Genomic DNA, 25,779 nt, shown 5'->3' on the forward strand with positions numbered 1-25,779 from the left:
TGAATCGGTTTAATTCGTCTAGTTCCGTGGAGAGGTATGAGACAGATCGCCTCTCGCAAAAGGGTAAAAATTTTTTCCTTTAACTTTTTAAATCGTGTCTATGATCTCAACAACAATCCTTTTAAACTGTTAACTGATTCCACATACATCAGCCGGAAAAAATTGCGGAAGCTGTTGGGAGCCACACTACAGAGTCGAGAAAACCAATCTGGACACGATAAATACATCTGCATTTTGAATGGAATAGCACAAACACGCACCTTCAAAGCAAACGATTGTGATGTGGTGCTTTCTTTCGATGTCTAATCACAACTGAACCCACACAGCTACTTTACCCATTTTCATCTTTCGTAATTTCTTTACTCGTGAGCTTTTGTGAACGGTTTGAAACTATACGGAGAGGTCAGATGTCAATTATTTCGAGAGTAAATGAGTTAACACTGCACGGGCTTCTCAATGATTTTTGTTAATTTGCACTCGGTTAAAATCGTAATCTTCGAACACACTATTCAGTTCTAGTAAAAAGGCATTTTTTTGTCCCGTGCAGCTTTCCGATTTCGAAAACATGAACAGCACACTTATCTTTGTACTATGTACTTTTAGGCTTCCAGGTTCAAACACCGAAACTTTCTTTTGGTAACTTTTAGAGCTCAAAATCGGGAGGACTTCTCCATTGCTGCTTCTTCCCCTTATGAAACTTGCAATTAAGGAGGTCAATATGTAGTGCAACCGCCTCTGATTAAAAAGCTGAAGTACAAAAATACAGGAAACGCCTTTCATCACATTTGCTAGAAAATATGTACATGTGTTAATGAAATAGAACTTTAACTCCAGTTCCCGAGCTCTTTTCTGAAAGAACGCAATAAAAGAGACTCACTCTAGGAAACATGACCACCCATTAAGGTTACTTATTACATCGCAAACAGCGCCCCTGGGCAAGATGAAGCGAATCCTGTGTTCTGATTGGCTGCCGGAGCGGGCAAGATCGACCCTTCTTGCCCACTCGGGATTACCCAACTTGATCCCGCGCATGAAAGAAATAGAATAAGAACTACTTTCGTAACTCTTGGACAATTTCGGCACAGAAACGCAAAAACCGTTAGAAGATAGTCGAAACAAATAAAACAGAAACGACTCTCGTAAGTTTGTTGTACTACAAACACAGCTGGCTTTCTTTCCCTGCACTCGAAGCAAACAGGTTATTATTAATTCTAAATAAAGCGAAATCTTTTTGCAGTTTGATAAACCCTTCATTAACCAAGCTTGTTCGGTCAAGACGGCTGGATATCCAGCTTTCTTGACCTGACGCTTGGTTAATAACGCATATATCTTAAACTTAGTTATTTCCATTTCTTAGGTACTTTAATGGAAATAAAATCAAGGAGCTACCACTTGGAGCCTTCAATAACAACTCCGATTTGACTCACCTGTAAGTAATACATTCATAAGCTAATATTTGACAGATTGTTTAGAATATGACTTCTAAATTTCTTTATTAACAGTGCAATTTCATTAACATAGGTGTTAAGCTCCTTCTTTGATTTCTTGCTTCAGAAAGAATTTGTAAAGCTCCAATTTTTGTTAGAACATAGCTAGCAGAGCTGCGCAGTCAAATTCAGTATACGTAAGCGTGCTCAAAATCCCGGTACTGCACGCTGATAGCAGGAGCAAATCGCTTCGCCAGAAATTCTTTTTTCGCGCGAGCGGCCATTCTTAGCGCGAAGAAAAATAACATACATCGCGACAATAATGGATACAAACAGAGACTCGGCCTACTAGTCCCAAAACGAATACAATTTTTCGACCTGATCCCTTGGGTCAGAGTCCTTAAAAGAGGCAGTAAAAGAGAAAAACAACGGAAAAGGAGACTTGGTATCGGCACCGTCACGATTCGCTTTAATTGATATGTCATACAATGAATATATGAAGTTCATATATTTTGAACTGCGGTTTTAAATACGTATGATGCACGACCCTTCGCAGTAGAGAGCGCTATTTATGCAATAGCGAAAATCAGACCTGAAAAAAATCAGGCCTGTACGGGATTCGAACCATTGACCTCTGCGATACTAGTGCAGCGTTCTACCAAGAACGCTGCACTAGTATCGCAGAGGTCAGTGGTTCGAATCCCGTACACGCCTGATCTTTTCCAGGTCTGATTTTCGCTATTGCATAAATAGCGCTATCTACTGCGAAGGGTCGTGCATCATACGTATTTAATACCGCAAATATATGAACTTCATATATTCATTGTATCTGATTTATCATCACGGGTTTATTACGAATCAACTTAACGGCCTGCTCCCAGTTGGCTTGTTAGTTCAATTGGTAGAGCGCTGCACTAGTATCGCAGAGGTCAGTGGTTCGAATCCCGTACAGGCCTGATTTTTTTCAGGTCTGATTTTCGCTATTGCATAAATAGCGCTATGTACTGCGAAGGGTCGTGCATCATACGTATTAATTGATATTGTTGTCCGTTTTTCGCGTCGGATTTGATGCACAATTCCACCGGCTATGTTCTAAAACTGTTGTTTCATGCTTTCAGCTGTGCACTATCGAGTTATGGAGCACGTGGGAAGCTTGGAGAGCACTCAAGAAGCTAGAGTTGCCCTCATTACGCTTCTTTCGTGCTCTTCAAACTTCCCGTGTGCTCCATGACTCGATAGTCCACGCTAAAGCATGAACCAATTGTTAATTAAAAGCTGGGTATTAGGGTGTCTAAGCTCAGCGGTATCCGACAGCCATAATAATAATAATAATAAGTAAGATCTTTTGACAGGGAGCCCACGTCACAAAGTGTGGTTTTCAGTGAGGCCCTGCATAAATCTAACGTAAGGATAACAGAAAATATAAATATGGTTATCAAGAAAAGGATAAAAGGGCATAATCAATAGAAGAGACTACATATTTTTAACAAGACGTCTAAAAACTGAAAAATCGGAAATGTTCCTAATGCCGTCTGGGAGAGCCATAATATGCGATTAAAAGAGAGTGGCATTGTTAGAGCGTGTGAGTTGAACAGAGGTAAGCATCTTTTTTCATCAGTTACTGGATACTTGAATAAGATTTGTAACTATGGTCGGTGACCAATTCCGCTCTCTGAGGACATCTATTTCGTTTTCATAAGCGAACACATCTTAATGACCATTAACAACGAACTATTCTATAAAGAAAAAAGGAAAAACCATTTCAAAACCCCAATGAACGTTTACACTTAAACAACATCAAAACAACTGCGTAATGATTTATTCATTCGATTTGTCGAGCTGTACGAGTTGTGTGTAAAAAAACATCTATTGTGTGCTACACCACACAAAATTTTAAGGGACTAATACTGACCCTGTGACAGGCTGAAAACATTAACATCTAAACTGACTCAGATTATTCACCAAAAACCCGGTTCCACGTTTTCATAGAAATACCATTCTCATTGTCATCAGTACCACAGGTTTCAAAAAGGTTGTTGAAGTGACGCTGTTTACTTTTTATTAATCTAATTTATTCAACCCATATCAGTCACCCAGTCAAAGGTTATAATATCAACGACAATACCTATAAAAAGCTGTTCCGAAGGACAAATTTACCTTAATCTTCAAACCACGGTTTTGTATTTTACCAGAAATGCGATTTGAATCGTTATTTATCTAATTTAGTTTCAAAACAAGTAATAGGAACACTTTCCACGGGGTTTTTCCCTTAGCGCAAGCAATCATGATAAAAATAATTAATTTTGACTTTTTGCATGCAACGAATGCATATGCTGGACTGAAGAAAGTTGGCTATTTGAAAAAATTATCTGAGTATCGTATTGTTTTTCCAAACTTCAGCTCCATGCAGCCTCAGTTGCATTAAAGCATCCCTTCCAACCACAATACCCTGCGCGCCTCTATTATTGTTTTGATGCCAGCAGCGTGATTCGCAAACAGAAAAAATAATTAAGAAATAACTAGTCAAATAGAAAGAACAATAAATTTGGAACGCGATTGAGGAAATTCAAGACCTCACTGAGGCAAATGTACGCGGATGAACGAGGATTTCTTTCCACTTTACGACTTGTCCAATACCGGATGGCAGAGAAAGTGGCGGATTTCACATATCGCGCGCGCAATGTATTGTGGTTGGAAGGGATCCTTTAAGAGACTTCATAAAACTTTTTAAATGATGTTACTTCAGTACCATTTTCTCATTCCCGTAGCAGGTGGTAACTGGAGTTAGTGGTTTCTCTCTCTTCCCGTGCGAAAATAGATAGATCTCAGCCCCCTTGTCCCAGTTACCATTTACTCTTTCAGGACAATCACTAGCCCTTTATTAACTCGTGAATTGCGCTTGCGCAAGAGCGAGTTGTAGGTACGATGTGATGAATGGCGCTCGCTCGCTGGCTCGCTCGATTGGTCGATTCCTGTAAACTTTTTTCTATTTTAGGCTTTTCAACGCATTTGATAGTAACTGTTTTTGGCGAGTGATAAACAAACGAAATGGTGACCTTTGTTGCTAAGAATAGTGTTGGGGTGAAAAAGAAGCCAATGATAATCTTCAAAGAGTACAATAGTATACGTTTTTCATTTGTGAATTAATTAAAGTTTGCCCAATCTCCGAATACACTTTTATCTCTTGCAGCGTATATTTCATCTATGGCGTCAATACTTCTATTTTTAAATGTATAAATCCAGGAAACTGATTATTGTGTCCAAAAAAGAAAACAAAGAAAAGAAGTTAAGCAAAACGCAAAATGTAATATGGACGGCGCTTTCGAACCACCTACGTCGCTAGCCTGAGATCGACATTGACCGCCCCGCTATTTACCGTAAAGCCACCGTAACATTTTGTTAAAGACTTCTGAAACTTTATCAACCTATATATTTTACATTTAAAACGCTGATGTTTTGTTAATCTCAACCGCGGGCTCAAACGACTCGAGTCGCTGCTCGCCGATAGTCCGATATTGAAGTGTCGCTCATGGTCAACTGCTCGTAAAGTGGGTTTTTTTAGGCTTGTTAGGTATTCCTGGAGCTGTATCGACGTTGGAAAGTGGTTCACAAGTGGGAACTGCAGTGAAAGAAGCTCAAGCATAAGTTCAATCAATCGATATGCTCTTTCTTCAATGGTGTAACTCGCACTGTGTATACGTATGTTTTTAGTGCACTGTTAAGTTTATATGTTTCCAGTTACCTTGAATTAAGGATTTTTTTCTTAAAAATGCGTCCTGGAGTGAGGAACAGGAAGTTCTAAAGATGAGGATTGATATCACTCAAAATGAGAGTAACTATCAGTTCTCAAAACAAGGAATATGCACTCACAGTGAGTGACAAATACTGCCTAAAACTGATAACAGTCCTTACTTTAAGGTGACTGAAGTTTCTTGTAGTAAGACCTATTTTTTTCAAAATGAGTAAGTAAAGATCTCAAAAGAGAGCACTTCCTCCTCAAAGATTGTTAAAAATACATCATCCCTATGTCCTTGAGACAAGGATCTTAACTCCAGGTAGTGGTTCTTTCTATCAATATTTTGTGCATGTAACACAGGTTAGCCAGGCCATACTACAAACTCGATAACTTTTAATCTGACTTAATAAACCCAAATTGTACTTTCTGTTAAATTTTATCACAAGTTGACTTTGATTGGTTTCAAAAGTTAAGTCAAACCTTAAATTCTTGGTACTCTCTCAACTTTACTATTTAAGCAGAAATCTCCACAACAATAATCAGGCTCGATAGGCTGGGAAACTTATCATTCTCGAGGGAAGGAAATAAAAATTTTGGATCCACCGAATTAAAATGCATGAAAAGACCACATATCACCATGTGTTTTGCTGTAAGAAAAGATTCGTTCCGTTTTTCAATTGCAATGGCGAAACGTACTCCTTGTGTCTGTTGTGTTTAGTTGGGCTTCTCGTTTTATTGGTAAAGATCACTTGCAGTTAGTTGGCATTTTCTCAATGTCAGATACTCTAGAATAAGTGGAACAGACCAAAATGTATCAAGGGTGTAGATATTTTGCAAGGTTCAAGGGATGCTCAGTCAGACATCCTTAGCACAAAGAAAAAGATGAAAAACACAACTTCATTTTTTTTCCCAGATGGACCAACAAACATAACGAAAGAGAAAAAAACGAAACAAAAAAAAGAACAAACAACAAAAACAAAAACAGAAAACAAAAACAAAAACAAAAACAAAAACAAAAACAAAAAACAAAAACAAAAACCAAAACAGAAAACAAAAACAAAAACAAAAACAAAAACAAAAAACAAAAACAAAAACAAAAACAAAAACAGAAAACAAAAACAAAAACAAAAACAAAAACAAAAACAAAAAACAAAAACAAAAACAAAAAATAAAACGCAAAAAGGAAACAAAATGTTGAATGCGCACCTAAATTACTATTCTTGCTATTGGGACTTGGGTTCCAATTGGTACCTCAGCCTACTGTAGCTATTTAACGACGTATGTTATCCCCTCAAATTTTTCACTCCCACACTTTTGTAATATTTAGTCTATGAAACTTCAGATGCAAAATTTTCACCTTGCGTATCGGCTGACAACGCGTCAGTTAATCATTCATCCGCAACAGCCTCTAAACTTTGCCTCGCTCCCAACGTGCCACAGGATGAAGAATCTGGAAACAAATTTGGGATTATTTTCTATTTTGAAAGAAGTTTTATACGAAACACTTTAAATGTGTTTAAAATGTTAGGAGTTTACTAATTTGCTACATTTTTGTTCATTAAGAGAATTCGCAACATTCTTAAAATCCTACTTTGACACATACCCAGTTTAAGTTATCTAGCTCAATTTTTACAAAAAATGGTGAAAAGGACCCAGTGACATCGACTAACTCTTGGAATCAAGGAGAGATCTTTAATTAAGCTATCTCCATTTCTTAGGTCCTTGAATAATATCCAAATTAAGGAGCTACCGTTTGGAGTCTTCACTTACAACTCCAAGTTGTATCACCTGTAAGTAACACATTCATAAGTTAACATTTAATGAATTGTCCGAGCTCCAGCTCTTTGCAGCTCTAGCTGCATTCAGGGACTTCATCAAAGTTTTTAAATGATGTTTAGATGTAGCACAGAACACAGTTCCGCGCCAGGAGCTATCTGATTTATTAGATTTGCCGACAGGCAGGGACACCACAACAGCTTTACATCAATTACTGCGGGCCCAGAAACCCACCCATCCCACCCCAGGGGAGGACATCCATCACACAGTAATCTCGTGCGTGGGAAATTAACGTCTCCTACCCCTAACCTTGCAGCAGACGGGACCTCGATTTATTCGTCCCTATCCGAGAAGACTAGAATATCTAACCATTTCCTGATCTTATAAAAAGGTGGCATATTCTTCTCAATCATTTTAAGACCTTGAGTGTTGGTCAGGCCGGGGCTCGGACCCTCGACCTCCCGCACAACAGTCCAGCGCTCTATCCATTGAGCTAGTTCCTCGTTTCGCTCTTTCCTGTGCCGAATTAGACATATCTCTACCCTCTCGCACCAGTGCCCATTTACTCTCCTAGGACACCCCATAGCCCTTAAGTAATATCAACGTGGCACAGAAACCGATTACAATACAAAAAGGATTTTTGATTCGAACCATTAGAGCTAATAAAAATCAAGCCCTATACATACCTTGTTCACAACATCCCAACGTCAATCGTCTTACCTCATTATTAGCCAGACTGGTAACACTTTTCACAAACGAACGACAACACAAGCAAGCTGCAAAAAGTCAAAACATTTATGCTGATGTGAATATTCACATAACTTATGTGAATATTCATAAAACTTATGCCTTGACTGCCTCCGTAACTAAGGTATATATGTGGAAAAACTGAACGGGTGAGCAATTACAATAACTAATTAGCCTGGCTAAAATTAACTGAACAACTGATAAACTAAATTACGCGTCAAGTTAACTGAACGTTTAACGTGACAATCACTACGATAAATGCGATGAGGAAACTTAAAAAGAGTGCGCACGCAACATTAGACATGATGTTATACACAATTAAGATTGAAAATTAATTGGCGGAGAGAAAAATTCAACGATTATTTGGCGTCAAGTCCTAAAATTAAGATTGTTGATGGCAAAGGGCTTTTCTTGCCATTATTAGTCGCAAAGAGTGTTCCACTACAATTAATAATCATGGAAAGTACGGCTATTAATCGTGACTGAGTCACTAATAGTCGTGTTTGACGAGCCTTAGACTTCTTAATCGTGCATTGTATGGTCAATTACTGCATCTGACAGCGAATGTTTTTCTTAATCATACTCCTCTCCAAAGAAATTTGAAGCAGAAATTTTTCTGGACGGCCGCCATTACGATCAAGAATTCAGAATTTAGTACTTCTTCGCAAATGGCTTTTTAGGTAAATGTCACATATTTAAAGTCTTCTCGGGTTTAGTTCTCATTGAATTTCATTTCTATTTAAAAACTGTGTTTACCAACGACGTTTTTCTTTTCTTTCGCTTTTCGAACAGGTTAAGCGCGGGCTTTTGGTATCGTGAGAGAGTTGACTAAAGTTTCTTCTCTATGAGAATACAAGTAAATAAGTTAAATTCGGATAGGGTTTAAACAGAATGAAGTTTAACCGAATATAATTGCAAACAAACCGCTAAATAGGTCAAATTACGACAAATGCTTATTATGAGCAACCGACAGATGAAACGAGCGGCGGTGATGGATGTAATAAGATCATTTCAGGCGTGGACAACTCGCATCGCACTCCTCTTGTCCCGGCTTTACTCAATTTAAAATTTCCGTCCTCATTCCTAAAAAAGAAGAATGTTTCACTAATTTATTTTTTCCCGTTTCTTTCTTTCCTTTTTTCTCTTTTTTTGAACAAACGTAATTCCAAAAGAGATGAGTTTGCAGTGAAACAATGCTTTCTCTTTAGGGTTTAGTGTAGTAAATTCCAATTGAGAAAAGCAGGGTTTTGTCTGGAATATCGCTCAGAAGTTTGAATAACCTAGGCTTGGTGGGGGAAAATGCTAAGAAAAAAATCTTAAACAGATGCATAAGGTGACAACATGGTGCACAAATCATCCTAAATACTGAAAAAATAACTTAAAGGACACCACCCTCATTATGGACCACCTCCCTGTGTGAATTCCAGAGAATCACAGGGTAGCGTCGCTTAGCAGTGGAAGGATAGCCAGTACATAGAACCCCAAAACGAACGCACAAGCACCACGTGTAACAATCCCAGGTGTTATAATTTTATGTGATACAAAATGGAACGTAGCCAGGTAGCGATAAAAAAGGTAGTTGCTGAATACTTGGTGTGATTGCGATAGCAAATGTGGTAGAATTATGTGTGTGTGGTTCGAACTAGAAGGTAACAGAAAATGAAACGAAGCTAATTAATTGACTTACAAACGATGACACAGCACAATGACCTATTCTTGAAATCAACTGAACTAATAACGAAGGAAACGATAAACTAAATCGAGCATAAACAATATAGGTAACTTACTTTGGTAGAGCTCCTAGCGTATTTGAAAAGCGCGGGTAGCGGAGTAGACAAAACAATTTTACACTGAGTAGCGGAGCGCACGACCTCTTGACAGGGATCAAAACATGGTTCTCTCTTTGTCGCAAGCCCGTAATATGAGCGAATGACTGACATTAATTGCGTAACATTTTCACACCAATTACAGTAATCGACAAAAATAATCCGTGACGTAGATAAACATTAACTAAGCATAGACAATAGGCGGTTAAGCAATAATCTAAAGTACAAATAAAATAAATAGCGTTTCAAAGCTAACACCCCGGAATAGGCCAAGATAGATGAAATGAGTAGAATAATGTTATGGGCCGGAAGAAAAGCTAACACTTCGCCACATGAAATAAAAGGTGCAAAAAAGCAAACGAATCTTCGTATCTCTTGACTAGGACTTTGGACCGCTAGAGACCCATAGAACCTAAACAGTCGAGTGTACATCGCAAAAAAAAAACAAAAAAAACAAAGAAGATACATAAATGATTATATTAAAGAATAATAATCACCATTTTTAATGTAGCGTATTTAGGACCGTGTAATAATCCGAAAGTCTTCAGCAAGTTTTGACGGTTTTCTCCGGACTTTCGTCTGAGATCTTGATTTGCATATTTCGTTTACAGTTGTATTGTACCGCACAAAAGAAGTGAATTTGTACATTTCCCAAAACATTGAGAAATAAGAGTCATGTTCTTCATGCTCTGGGTTTCAATGCCTAGAGCCTTTGCAGCCAAGGTATAGAAGCAATCCCAGTGCCCAGGCGGATTGAATATCACTTCAAACCCTAAATTATCTAGTTTCTTTTCCATATCTAGCATCGCAGGTTTCGAAAAACATCCAACAAATCGAAACAAAGATTACTTAGACAGTGACAGGCTGTCAAAAATCCTTCCCCTACGAAATTTATAACGCACTGAAACATGCGCAAGTAAAAAATGACAATGTGAGAAAGCGCCAAAGAGAGGAAACGCGCAAGTTAACTTCCGGATATTTCTGACCACAAGGTACAAGTAAAAATAAGATAAAAAATAAAGTAAAGGAATAGATAATAAATGGCGCTTACTCTTTTTGAACCTTTGACATTTCAATCTTGGTTTTCGACAAAAACTTAAAGTCAATTTTGGAAGCCGCAACCTTGATGTCTATTTTAACGCGAGTTAACTCTACTTAAACGAATTAAAAAGGTCTGTAGTTTGTCGGATTTTGACGAAAATTGGTCAGAATACTCGTCGAAATATTTTCTTTTGTCCAACTTCACAATACACTGATTTCCTCTGGAACCAGTAGGAATATTGAAAAAGCTTTACATCTTTTCTGGCCTTTCATCTGCTGAATTATATTGTCCAGCTTTTTTGGATGTCCGCGGTAACGCGAAGGCTGGTAGTTCAGTTAAACAAACGCCGTCAGTTTTATCAGACTTGCACGTGCCGAACCAAAACAAAACCTATCAGAACTTTTGCTACTTGCAAAACTCTACACGCTATATGTGCTAGTTTTTAAAGCGCGTTCAGAATTTCCTCTTACTGTAATATAAGAGTTTGTTTTTCGCTCATTTTCCTGTTTATATGAAGAATATGTTTTCACTCCGGTCCTCTTCCTATGATCTTCGTGGTAACTAAATTCTTTCCCCCAGTAAACCTGATAAAACTACCTTTGGCCTTAACTCCTTTTGTTACTTCTCAGTTAAGCAGTGGAATGCACAGCCAGACTTTTAATATTTCGTACTAGTTTCTCTGCAGACTTTAAAACAAAATACGGGATATTACCTTCATGGGGATTCTTTTTTTGCTTGACATACTTAAACTTAAGATTGAGAATTTGTAACTAATATTTTCTTTTCTCTACTTTGTGTGTTTAATATTATTATTATTTTTATCGCAGTACTGAACTTCTAGTGCTGAGCTTACTAAAAAGAGAAAAAAACATAGGGCGTAACAACGTAACCTATGTTCCCACCAGGATTAGAACTTTCTATAATATACCACGAGCAAAAATGGTGGGAAAGTAATAACACTAATTAAGATAGCTCGTGTTCCTTTAAAAACCTTATTTAAAAACTACGTATTAACATTTGCTAGAAAGACTGACCACTGGTCACCATCAATTTCGCTAACTATTTACAATCTATCTTGAGGTCAGTTAAACAGCAGCCTTGAATATCCGGGCGATGTGGAGCGTACTTGAAATGACCGCTCCCTACATTAGCCTTAAGATTTCTCTGCATCTAGAACCTAGGAGCATCCTAAGGGATCTTTCCATGTCCACACTCCAGCCTCCCAACACATCTATGATCCCGTTGTATCGGTTGATCTTATAACCCCTGTACTGTGTTTTACACACCATTGCCGAGATGTCATTAGATATGACAACACCGGCAATGCAAGCTGGTTAGTGGCCATGACTCTGTTCTTACAATACAATAGCCCTTCGTTAGCCCTTCGTCGGAGCGAAGGGCTAACGCTCGAAAGGTCAGCTTTTATAATCGTAACGGTGGCCAATTTACCATTTCAACTTTGCTGATATATTCAAATTATTAGGCTCGGACATAGCCCATCCCCCTGTGGAAGGCCTCTGTTGAACCGTATGGGTGGTGACAGCTCGTTTCCCTTCACGGTGTGTGCCGCAATCTTTGTGTTCCAGCTATCGCACAGCTTACTGACAACCTCAAAAATCCATTTCGGAAACTTGTGGAGCCACATGATCTTCCTCAACCAATCATGGTCAACACAGTCATATGCCTTGCGCACATCTATCCATGCGACACTGAGGTTACGCTTTTTTTCATGAAAGTCCAACGTAACCATACGATCTATCATAAGATTGTCAGTAGTTCCACTACATTTCGCTTTCACTCCTCTCTGGCTCTTTTCCATTAGCTCATCCTTGTCCACGTGTTCATCCATAGGACCCAAGCCGCATGAGGTGAACCACTTGTATGATGTATTGAGGCACGTGATAGAGAGCTGATTTTCACTTGTGAGCTTGGCTAGCTTCGGTAACTGACTGATCTTTCTCTCTGTAAACCATTCAGGGTATGTTGTTGAGGTATCTGCAACTGCTTTAAATGCAGATACCATGCCTTCGTGTAGTGAGTATGTGCTTTTCCATCGATAGTTTACTACCCTATCTGGGCCTGGTGCATTCCAATTCTTATTTTTCAATATGATCTTAAAAGAGTCCATTTTCGTTTGGCCCCAAACCTCTTCTGATAGACGGGGCACGCGTTCACTAAATGCAATCTCCACTTCCTCAAGGCACTCATCTCCAGACCCATTCTCTTCCCAAAACGTTCTCCAAAACTCCTCGGCCTCAGTAATGTCACTAAACATGCCCTTATTTACTCTATCCTGGTCTTCACATTCCTTCTTGTATTTTGGTCGAGCATTGCCTGGATCTTCCGCTGCCATCTTCGTGATAGTTGTATGTACGCGGCCAGGGCACTCTTCTGTAAACTTGCGGTTTAGTTCTTTGGGTTTCTCCTGCCTTTACCTTCTACTAAAACTAGCCTTTAGTTTTCGAAGCACTGATTTCTGCCTAGCTATCGATATGGCTCACAAGGGATGATGCTCTCAACAAACCACATTCTTTTTGCAAAAGAGCGCGGTTTTTCTTTTCCTTTTTGTTCAACTTCCAGTTTTTCTTTAGCCTCTCCAACTCAGCTGTTGCTTTAGAAGTACTTCTTCTCCCATCTCCAACACTTTCTATATAAGTTCTTTTCTAGTTCTCACTCGGCTACCCCGAATTTACTTTGTCGCTTTGTCCTTTGGTTTTTTTTTCCATCCTTTCAACACGAAAAATGCCGCTACTACAGAGTACAGAATACATTTAGCAAGCTATATGTACATGAATGGACTTTCCGTAGGTGTCGCTTTTTCCCTCTCCACAGTGATCACATAATTGATGGACTTTTAGTCGCTTTCAGTTGGCTTTTGTTTTATGCACGTATCTATGGTCCGGTTTGAATATTCACCCTCACGCGTGTTTACTAACGCGAGTAACAGTGACGATTGTTCCAACAGCTCCCATTGGAAATCATTCAAGGTGTTCATCATCTCTTCAGACTGATCTTGTGTATGCAAATAGTCCCTTTTACAGCTGTGTGCTTGGTTGCCAAGCCTTTGAACAGTAGTGAGGCTAGAGGTGACCTTGTTATGATACAAACCTTGCTGCTTTTCAAATGTAAATCAGTTTGTTATAATGCTAACTAGATACTGGTCTCTATCACAACAAGGTCACCTTCAGCCTCACTCTGAATCAAAGGCTTGGCAACTAAGTACACAACTGTAAAATGGCCTATTTACAGGCTCTTCTCGTCACGGCTCGCTAACTTTAGTCCTGTTTTCTAGAAAATTAGCATTTCGTATCTCAGCAGTGATATCATCATGATTCAAATCTTCCAATAAACTCGGTTTACTTTGCGCTGGCTCGCCTCGTACGATCACTGCACGCACCGTATCTACAACACTACCGACAAACTTCTCGAGTCTGGCGGCCTGATCCCTTAAATTCTGTTTGGTCAAAGCCAAATTACCATATCCCTTCTCTATCGACTGAGCTCGCATCGCTTGCATATAACCCATCTTTCTTCCACTTTCCAACCGTGGTGGGTTGTCCGACTTCACCAATTCCAAGGCCATCTTTTAACACTCCAACAAATCTCTGTTCATTTGCTCACTTCACCGCAACCTTCCGCTTGCCTGGTGATGTAGTCGTCCTTCTACCATAATAAATCAACTCACAAATCCAACAAAATTAAATGTAGCTGAAAATTCCAATTCAGAGACACTTCACAGTCTAGCAAAACTGCTCGACACACAGCAAAGTGTCCTAATCACTTCTCGCAATAGGCTTTGGCGCTCTGAACTTGGCTTACTTTCGATAGGCGCGGACTTTAATTTAACGGATAAACTTAAACCACGTCTGCAATACTTGCCACCATTATTATTATTATTATTATTATTATTATTGTTGTTATTATCATCATTATTTTTTAGCTCGCTAGCTACTCTAACCTTATGTATACATGTATTAGGGTTTCTTCTATACAAGCGCAACATGGGACGATGTTTCAGTGCGCTCTATCTTGTTGACAGTAACCCTAAATCAGCATTCCGGCGAGAAAATTTACCTGATTCTCAGAATTAGTTCGTCTTGACCATTTCACTTTAATTTTGAAGACTAGCAAAGGCTGAGAAAGTTTTAAAAGTTAGAGGGCATAAAGTTTCACCGCTGACGTAAACCCCATTACGACTTTTTTCCTTCCGCGTGGGTTTTTACGCCAGTGGACCGATCAATAGAAAGTGCGGTCTTTTGCTTTAAAATTGAACTCCCTTGGACCACTCAGAAGTACAACGTTTAATTCATGGAGAACTTTCAGAAGCAAAGAAACGGATATTTACTAAGGGAGTCGACGCAGAAATTCGAAATAACTTAGTGGTCTTTTCAACCTTTGCAAAAAGAGCAACAAGGAGACAAAACAAGATTAACAATCGAATATCATTGATGCAAAGGACCGGTTTACAAAACATGTTTTAACTTGCTAATGGTAGGAAAATTTCGGCCAGAAGACCTTTCTAATCCCGACCAATCATAGCGAAAAAAGTCCTCACGAAGGACATGAACTATTACACTAGCTAGATGAGCTCACGATTCTCGTTAATTTTAATCTTGACGTGTGTCAAAGTTGGGTTGATTCCTTCGCAACTTATTGTGGTACCCTAATTTCCTAACATGATTGGCATGAGGGACAGTATTCTAATTTGTGCAAGCATACCCCAGTTCTCTGATCTGCTTGGTACTTGATTCATACTCTAATGCGACAATCTGACTGGTTTGTGATACACCAAAAATGCGGCAATCTGATTGGCACGTGATACATACCCTTATGAGACAATCTGATTGGTTTGTGATACACCAGTATGAGTAGCATACCATCCTTAACGCTGACATAGAGTTTTGTTTTTTTTTTTGATAACTGAAAAATCATAAAAGTCAAAATTTTCACCGATTTAGAGAAATCGTGAATTATCTTTCTATGTAATACTTTTACCAAAGAGTTTTATCATGGCTACTTGTTTGGAGAGTCCTTCATATTAATCGAAAACCCTTCCTTCAAAGCTAATCGAGCAATGTTATTTGTCTCAGATGAGATAGGAAATCATAGTTAATTGATATTTGGTAACGTTAAGGCCCATCCTTACCATTTATTTTGAAGTGAAAACTAAATCAGCAACTTTTTTAGCCCTCTCCACCCGGTGAGGGTCATGTAAAGTTCTCAGCATTATTTAACAATGTAAATCTAACTACCTAATGAAATGATTTCTTGTTGATAGGGACTTGTCCTATAATCAGTTCACCTTACCCCTGTTAGTTTTGAAAAGGATTGCATGGCTCAAAGAACTGTAAGTACCAACCAAGGTAAATCTTTATTTACTGCTGTTACATCCAGGTGAGTAATGGGAGGGACTGAGGTGGTTTCGGGCAGAATTTCACTACTTGCGAATGAAAAATATAAAGTCGGGGGAGAAAAAAAGTCAACGCACGGCGAGCGATAAAACACCGCCGGTCTAGCTCTACATCCTCGCCCCAAAGCCCCCAGTCCCTTTTCACAAACCCTATCTCCCCACCAAACGAAGACGAGAAAGTCTGCACCATAAACGTTTGCAGTACGAACTCTATGTAACAGTTTAGAGCCTGGTTGTTCTGGATTGTTGAATCCCAATGGTTAAATTTTCCGGAAAACAATCCACTTTTTGTCAAGAAAGTTGGCATTTATTTCAGGTTTCATCAAGGCGAGAGAAACCGATAAAAAAGTATCGTATTTCTCGTTTGGTGTGTAAAAAGTACATCAAAAAGGTGATTTTCAGCGAACTTTGTAGTTTCTAGAGCTATGTCTTATTGAACGTAGACCTGCCAGAGGCGATCACTGATTGTAACCATACACTGGATATGACTATCACAAGAAATGATAACCACACCGTCTGTTCGGTATATGTCGACCGCGATGTAGGGATCTCAGACAATATATGAAAAAGAGCGCACAGCACGTTACGGCGATTTATGGCGAAACATCACTTGAACTCGATAACGAACTTGTTGGAAACACTTACACTGCTACGCAGAGCTTCGACGGCTTTCTTGATTTTATTGAAAATATTTAGACTGGAACAAGACCCAAATAATTGCTTTTTAAGGTAAATGGAACCTCAAATAGACGACCTTATGTAATTCATAAGTTACTTTAATACATGATAACAGTCCGACTCGTTTCAGTCTTTTCCCTCTTGATCCCCATCTCAGAAATAATTTAGCTCGGGTGCCGTATGAATGTAGCCTGACAGTGACATTCATTGAAATCTTAGACCGGCCCTCCAAGATCAGGGTTTATCATTTAATTACATTTCTGCGAGTGTTTCTTGCACTTTCAGCGGTGGTCCTTTATCCAGCAACAAATTCGTTGGGAAGCGCTTTGAAGTTATAAAATAGAGAATCCAAACCGCGGGCAACTCCATTGTCCTTTCTAATACGCTGACGCGTGGTTTTTAAACTGTGGCTGATTGACACCTGTCCTTACCGAAATACTAGTTGGAGCCTTTTGGTTTCTCAAATCAGCAATCCTACAAAAACAATATTGCTGATTCTTGGAATTTGTCCGTCATGACTGTTTCGGTTTTGGAGACTAGCAAATAGCTGAGTAAGTTTAGAAAAGTTAGATAGCATGACGTTTCTTTTGAAATCCCAGAGACACGTGCCACTTTATTCGCTGAGGAGATGATATACACCCTGTCTGAGCGATTCTCTCATATGCTACGCAGAGAACATTCCATTTTTAAGGAGTGAAAAGACGGTCACTCAATGAAATAAGTATGTGTTTGGGTGAAAATTGTAATACTGAGAATGATTTTAAAGTTAGTATATTTATAAACATTTGGAGACTGGCCTCGCAGTCTGTAGATCCAAAGAGTCTTCGAGATCCAGAACCGATGAGCAGTAAAAATAGTGAGATCTGAAAGACCTTAATTGAAGCTATTTGACGGTCACTGATAGGCTCGGATGAATTATACCAGCATAAGTTTGTGTATAATGCTGTTGTCAGAAGATCGAGTATGACTCCGGCATAATTACTTATGCGTAAATGCGTCAAACTGCGTTGCAAAAATCTTGAACTATCTGTAAATGTAATAATCCTATCAGGGATTTATATCTTAAGAAGTTGCATGGCTTCTGTCAAACCAAATCAACTAGTTCTGCTTAACGTACTTCCTCGAATTAACGCCTGGGCACTTCTTTAAAATCTCGGTCAATAAAAATGCAAAAACAGAATTCGGCCAATATCCAGCCCTCTTGACCTCACGCTTGGTTAATAACGCATATATCTTAAACTTAGTTATTTCCATTTCTTAGGTACTTTAATGGAAATAAAATCAAGGAGCTACCACCTGGAGTCTTCAATAACAACTCCGAGTTGACTCACCTGTAAGTAATACATTCATAAGTTAATGTTTGATGGATTGTTTAGAATATGACCTAAAAATCTCTTCATTAACATTGCAATCTCATTAACATTGATGTTAAGCTCCTTTTTTGGTTTCTTGCATCAGAAAGAGTTTGTAAAGCTACAGTTTTTGTTAAAAGCTGGGTCTTAAAGTATTTAAGTTCAAGGGTCTCCGATAGCCTTAATATGCGATTAAAAGAGAGTGGCATGACTGTTAGAGCGTGTGAGTTAAACAGAGGCAAGTGTCTTTTCTCATCAGTTTCTGGATACTTAAATAAGATTTCTAACCATGATAGGTGACGAATTCCGCTCTTTGAGGACATCTATTTCGTTTTCATAAGCGAACACATCTTGATGACCATTGACAACGAATTATTCTAGAAAAAAAAAGAAAAATAATTTCAAAACCCCAATGAACGTTTACGCAAAACATCAAAAAAACTGCGTAACGATTTATTCATTCGATTTTTGGAGCTGTAAAAGTTTTGCGTGAAAAAACATCCATTGCGTGCTCCACGACACAAAATTTTAAGGGACTTATACTGATACCATCACAGGCTTAAAACATCTGAATTGACTCAAATCATTTACCAACAATGCGATTCCAAATTCTGATTCAAATACCATTCTCATTGTCATCAGTACCACACCTTTCAAAAAAGTTGTTGAAGGGACATTAAGTACTTTTATTAATCTAATTTCTTCAACCCATGTCATCACCTGATCAAAAGTTATAATATCACTACGATACCTCTAAAAAACTGTTCTGAAGGCCAAATTTACCTTAATCTTCAAATCACGGCTTTGTATTTACCAGAAATGCGATTTCAATCGTAACTAACTTACCTCATTTAGTTTCAAAACAAGTCATAGGAACACTTTCCATGTGGTTTTTCCCTCGACGCGAGCTATCATGATAAAAATAATAGAATGATTTGGACTTTTTGCATACAATGAATGCATATGCTGAACTGAAAAAAGTTGGCTATTTGAAAAATTGATCTAAGTAATTTTTTTGCCAAACTCCAGTTCCATGCAGCCTCAGCTGCATTAAGGGACTTTATAAAAATTTTGAAATGATGTTATTTCAGTGCTCTCTTCTCAGCCCCGTAACAGGCTAGGCGGTAACTGTAGTTACTGGTTTCTCTCTTTTCCCGTGCGAAAATAGATCAATTTCTGTCCCCTCGTCCTAGTTCCTATTTACTCTTTTAGAACGCTCACTAGCACGTTATATTATTGATATCTGTGGCTCGGAGACTGAGAACGATAAGGCAATAATTCATGACTCGAACCATTGAAGCTAATACAAATCAAGCCTTAGATATAACAGGTTACAACATTACGTGTCCATTCGCCTTACTTCATCATCAGCAAGACTGGTTAGACTTTTCACAAAAAATGGATTGAACACAAAGGACCTGCAAGAATCAAAACATTTATGCTGTTATGAATAGTCACATAAATATTAGTAATCGTTGTGCACTTACAGATTAGGTCTCTGTTAAATTTTATCACAAGATGACTTTGAGTGGTTTAAAAACTTTAGTCAAATCTTAAATTCTTGGCACTCTCTCAACTTTACTATTTAAGCAGAGATCTCCACAACAATAATCAGGCTCGATAGGCTGGGGAACTTATCATTCTCGAGGGCAGGAAATAAAAACTTTGGATCCACCGAATTAAAATGCACGCAGTTAAAATACCACATATCAACATGTGTTTCGTGGGAAGAAATGATTCGCTGCGCTTTTCAATGGCGAAATGTACTGCTTATGTATGTTTTACGTAGTTGGGCTTCTCGTTTTAGTGGTAAAGACCACTTGCAGTTAGTTGGCATTTTCTCAATGTCAAATACTCTAGAATAAGTGTACCAGACCAAAATGTATCAGGGGTGCAGATGTTTTGCAAGGTTCAAGGAATGCTCAGTCAGACATCTTTAGCACCGAAGAAAAGATAGCCATTCAAGGTGGGAAAAAAAATATAACAAAAGAGAAACAAAAACAAGAATAAAACAAAACAAAACAAAACGCAAAACAAAACAAAACAAAACAAAATGTTGAATGCGCACCTAAATTATTATTCTTGCTATTGGGATTTGGGTTCCAATCAGTACCTCAGCCTACTGTAGATATTTAACGACGTATGTTATCCCCTAAAATATTTCGCTAAAATTTCCATACGCACTCAGAAAGTTAAGACAAAATGCCTGATGACTGATTTGCGAGACTATTCAGCCTGAGTAGTCTGTAAGTTATTAACTTTACATTAACTATTTCAGAACTATACCGAAACACATGTCCATTCGCGAGTAATGTATCCCACAAATTTGTAATATTTGGTCTATGAAAATACAGATACAAATAAGGTTTAAACAGAATAAAGTTTGACCGAATACAATTGCAAACAAACAGCTAAATAGGTCAAATTACGACCAATGCTTCCCAATAACAGCCTTTTGCGAAGCTGAAACGTATGTTTGTGAGCAAGTGACAGATGAAACGGGAGGCGGTGATGGATGTAATAAAATTTTTTCAGGCATGGATAATATGCATCCGACTCCTCTAGTCCGTCTTTAATCAATTGGAAGTTTCCATACTCAATCCTAAAAAGGAAGAACGTCTCACTGATTTCCCCCTTTTTTTTTAACAAAGTCACGTCATTCCAAAAGAGTTAAGTTTGCAGTGAGACAACGGTTTTTTTAGGATTGAGTTTAGCAATTTCCAATGAAGTAAAGCAGGGTTCTGTCTGGAATATCGTTCAGAAGTTTGAAAAACCTAAACTTGCTAGGGGAAAATATTAAGAACAAAATCTTGATCAGATGCACTGAATGTGACAACTAATTTGCTTCATTTTTGTCCATTGAGAGAATTTGCAACACTCTTCAAATGGTACTTTGACACATACCCAGTTTAAGTTATCGAACTTAATTTTTACAAAAAATGGTGAAAAGGACTCAATGACATCGACTAACTCTTGGAATGGAGGAGAGATCTGATAATAGGCTATCTCCATTTCTTAGGTCCTTGAATGATAACCAAATTAAGGAGCTACCACCTAGAGTCTTCAATTACAACTCCAAGTTGTATCACCTGTAAGTAACACATTCATAAGTTAATATTTCATGGATTGTCCGAGCTCCAGCTCTATGCAGCTCTAGCCGCATTAAGGGACTTCAGTTAATGTTTAAATGATGTTTAGATGTAGTACAGTACTCAGTTCCGCGCCAGGATATATCTGTTTCGCTGGTTCAGTTCGCTTCGCTCTTTTCCTGTGCAGAATTAGACATATCTCTGCCCTCTTGCACCAGTGCCTATTTACTCTCCTAGGACACCCCATAGCCCTTAAGCAATATCAACGTGGCACAGAAACCGATGACAGTACAAAAATGATTCCTGATTTGAACCATTAGAGCCAATGAAAATCAAGCCCTATGCATAACTTGTTCACGACATCACATCTTCAATCGTCTTACTTCATTATCAGCCAGACTGGTAAAACTTTCCACAAACGAACGACAGAACACAAGCAAGCTGCAAGAGTCAAAACAGTTATGCTGATGTGAATATTCACATAACTATTAATAATCATTATGCACTTATTAATTGGGTCTTTACTCCATGACTAAACTAGAGCACCTTTTCATTTCATTAAAAGCTGACTCTGATTGGTTTAAAATCCTAAGTCAGAAGTCTTAAGAGTCCTAAGTCAAAGCTTTGCCCACCACTTGCCTGCCTTTTCGCTATTTGCAAAGCTCGAACGCAAATTTCTTCCAGCTAAAATTTATCTCGTTATCATTGGCGAACAAAACGAGGCTAGAGATGGTTTGCGAGTAAAGAAACCATAGCACCCTCTCAACTTTATTATTTAATCAGATATCTTTACATCAATAACCGGGCTTGATGGGTTAGGGGACGTCTCATTCTCAAGAGCAGGGAATAAAAAGTTTGGATCCACCAAAGTAAAATGCAGGCAGTTAAAACGATACCTATCGCTAAGCATTTCGTGGTATGAAATGACTCAATGTGCTTTTCAGTGGCGAAAAGTACTGCTTGATATTTAAAGTGCCCCTGAGATCAAAATTTTAGTACATAATTTTTTTTTCATTTCTGTGTTCAGTGTGTCTCGCATACTCTGCCAAATTTCTGTCTAGACCGAGCCCCAGAACTATCTTTTTTCGAGCCGTTAAATTCACGATTTCGCGTCCGCCATTATTTGACCATGTTCCGAAAGTTCATTGCAGGACTCAGAGGAGGTGACGTCAAAGGTTCAACGCGAAAATCTCACATGGAAAAATGTCAAGCAAACACAACAGAGTGCTTTACTCCATTCTTACAAAAACTAAAACAAAGATGACGAGGCATCGATGTGTAATTCAAAGCTGAAGTGCGAAATTTGCAAGAGGGTATCGCGCTTCATACATTCCTCATACAACACACCCAGTCGGCATATTTCGGACAATATCGACGACAACCTTCCCAAACAAGTGAAAATGTGTGAAATGCAGACTTTCGTGTTATCGATTTGACGTCACATTACCCGCTAGAGCCATTCCTCTTTAAACTCGGTCGTGGGACAAGGTGGTGGCCGATTTTATTTTGACTGGGCACAGAAAATTAAAGATTTGAGCAAATTAAAAATTTTTTGCACAGCAATACTCAAAAAAAAAAAAAAGCAAAACTTATTTCGTTAAGCGAAAAAAAAATTTGGGCTTAGGTGCACTTTAACATTTAATTTCTAAAAATAAAGTTTTGTTCGAACCTCATTTTCAAGTGCTCTGAGGAGAGGTATAAGACAGGTCATCTGTCATAATGATGAGATCCTTTAGCAGACAATAAAGAGAGGGGTCAAAAGTTTTCCTTTAACTTTTAAATCCTGTCCATAATCTCAACAACAATCTTTTCGAGCTTTTAACTGATTCCATATACATAACCCAGGAAAAATTATGGAAGCTGTTCGGAGCCACAAGGATTTACAGAATCGAAAAAACCTCTCTCGACAGGGTAGATACATCTGCATTTTAAATAAGATAGCACACACACCTTAGAAGTGCTATTCAAGGCAAATAATTGTGATATGGTACTTTCTGTCATGTCGATGTCCAATCACGACTGAACCCCAATAGCTAGTTTACCCATTTTCATATGTTGCAATTTCAGTACTCGTGAGCTTTTGTGAAGGGTTTGAAATTATATGAAGATATCGCGTGTCAATCATTCAGAGAGTAAATGAGTTAACACTGCACTCTTATCAATGATTTTTGTTAATTGGGTTAAGAATTTTGTTAATTGATTTTGACTGTCACACCCTGGCACTTTGAGGAAAGCCTAATTTATGAAACACTTCTTCAGAACAGTACAAACAATTACCCCAAGAGGTAGAGAATATTAACAGAACGTTAACAGAATGTTGATATTTCTGTACAGCATTGTGAAGAAATAGCGAAATATCTCCTTTTCTCGTTTTTTTTGGAGCGCGACCGATGAAAAATCTACGGAGAAATACAGCGTAATGACAATGCGATAATGTACATGGTAATTGAAGATGATTGATATTACCAAAATGACTAAAGTTTAAGAAACTGAGACAACCCAATCTATTACTCCAAAACTATTACATGTCGACGAGGAACGGCTAAGCTATACTGAGGAGATTTTTAACTTTCACGTAGAACTCTCAGTTTACGCTGGGCTAAGTGTCAACAATCATGAGGCGTTGGTTGACACGATTTCATTCTAATCACTGTTCTTTTAGGAAATTTAAATTCACCTGCACGGCGACTTATAGGAAATTACCCATCATTTTCTTGTCTCAATCTTAAGGGCTTCCTTTTCTACAGATTCACTCACATTCGACGGGCTATCACTAAGCACATGGTATGTCCAAATTGGGAAGTGTCAATCACACACATGACATACCTTTCTTCAGATTTGATTGTTTCCTCTTAACTTTGGTGAAATCTATTTCACTATGAACGAAATATTCAGCCTGCAAAGAGAAGCGTGTGGGTCATTCTGTAAAATGGTTGTATCAACATCCTAAAGGTCTCAAAATCCAACAGTCTGGAATCTAGAATGAATATTGGCATATAAGGACCTCCGCACATTGAATTACAGAGCTACACAAAGGGAAAAGGGTGATTAGCATGGTAGCGGCACAACGAAACTATTCCTGCATTGTACAAGATATGACGCTATCGACATTGCCGATCCTCGGAGCGAGCAAATTCCAAAACCGCTCCTTTGAGACGGTGTTTTCACAAATAGATGTACATTAAGGTATCGGATAGACAATATCCAGAAGAACAAAAAGTGTCAGAGGTCAGCTTTGCAGTTTTAGCCATGTCATCAGCGTTGTAACAGACTAGGAACGGCACTTATCTCGAATAAACTGGAAGTGAACTCATGCGGTATCAAAAGTAATTTAAAGGCGATGTAACTAATCGCCAAGTTATAAAATTGCAGACAACCACCCCTATAAAAGGCACATGTCAACTGGCGCATCGACGAATCCATGAAAAGGAAAAGGAAAGAAAAAGAAGAAGGAAAAGAAGCAAGAAGGGCCGAAATTGATGACCTTTAAATTTGTTCTGCCCGTATCGTAATTAAATGGGTTCTTGAATAAAATTAACAAAATAAGCAAAAAAAGAAAACCATTTAAATAACGCTAGAAACTATGCGCTTGTTTAAAAGCGCCTTATCATTTATCAAAAACTAGAGAGCAACGCTTTCCTAAAAAGAAACGTTTTGAGTTCTTTCTTAAAAGTAGCTACGCGGCTAAAGTATATGATTGGTAACGTACGGCAACGAATTTCATAAGGCAGGAGCAGCATGAGCAAAATCGTGATCCCCCGAGTCTAGAGCAGGTGATTGGGAAACGAACAGAGGAGATTGTGTAGGTTAGCGAAGAGCATAGTTGGAGGCAGGTTATAGAGATAACAGATCTTAGATAGTTTAACGACTTAAAAATAGAAAGAAACAGATTTTGAATTGGGCTCTGAATGATACAGGAGGCAAGAGTAGGTCTATGAGAGCTGATGCAATGTGTTCAAATTTCTTAGTTTGTGCAATTACCCTAGTTGCGGCGTTCTGAACTTTCTGTTAACGATCAAATTGATAGTTAGGTAGACCGTGATCTAGGGATCTTAGACCGTTACGCAATACTATTATAATTTTTCCTTAAAATCTGTCTAGAGCGAAGTCAATCTTAAAAATGGTTCAAGCTCATCATAATGCTCTGTTCGGCAACTCCGGGACTCGAGTTTTATACATAGAAGTGGAAAAGTCCTCTTAGCTTCAATAACTACAATTGGTCACGCGAAAAGGTGCATTACATGGGAAATATGAACATCGTTTGTGCTGCAGCTAAATAGAAAAGTCTTCTTGAAGGGAAGCAAATTAAAATCGATCACAAAACCTTTATGGAGAAAATATTCCAAAGAGCAAAAAATTACTTCACCATAGTTAACGGTGAAAGACTATCAACTGAGATGATTAAAAGTACAGCGTAAAGGTAATTTTCTTCCGATGTATGTCACTGATATATCTCTGCAGCAATGTAACAAAGAGCGCACAGCACGTTATCGTGATTTATGGCTTAATCAAAATATATCACTTGGACTCGATAAGGTACCTGCTGGGAACACTTGCAATGCGACAAGGAGCTTCGACGACTTTCTTGATTTCACTTTTGATGTTAAAATTGGACCTAATGCCAAATAAATGCTGTTAGAGTGAATGAAAAATCAAATCCACGACTATGAATTTCGTAAGTTACCTTAATGTATTA

The 25,779-nt window shown here is 38.3% G+C and overlaps 1 protein-coding gene across 1 annotated transcript; it reads left to right on the forward strand.

The window, feature by feature from the left end:
• Positions 1–565: 565 nt before the first annotated feature.
• Positions 566–21,089, forward strand: LOC148742843 (uncharacterized). Its single transcript, XM_088748798.1, has 6 exons — positions 566–636; positions 1,358–1,429; positions 6,882–6,953; positions 15,833–15,901; positions 17,904–17,975; positions 21,014–21,089. The coding sequence occupies exons 1-6, from the start codon at positions 566–568 to the stop codon at positions 21,087–21,089; spliced, it is 432 nt and encodes a 143-aa protein (XP_088604924.1).
• Positions 21,090–25,779: the final 4,690 nt, after the last annotated feature.

This window comes from Stylophora pistillata, chromosome 1 (assembly GCF_964205215.1).
Source record: "Stylophora pistillata chromosome 1, jaStyPist1.2, whole genome shotgun sequence".
Lineage (NCBI taxonomy): Eukaryota > Metazoa > Cnidaria > Anthozoa > Scleractinia > Pocilloporidae > Stylophora > Stylophora pistillata.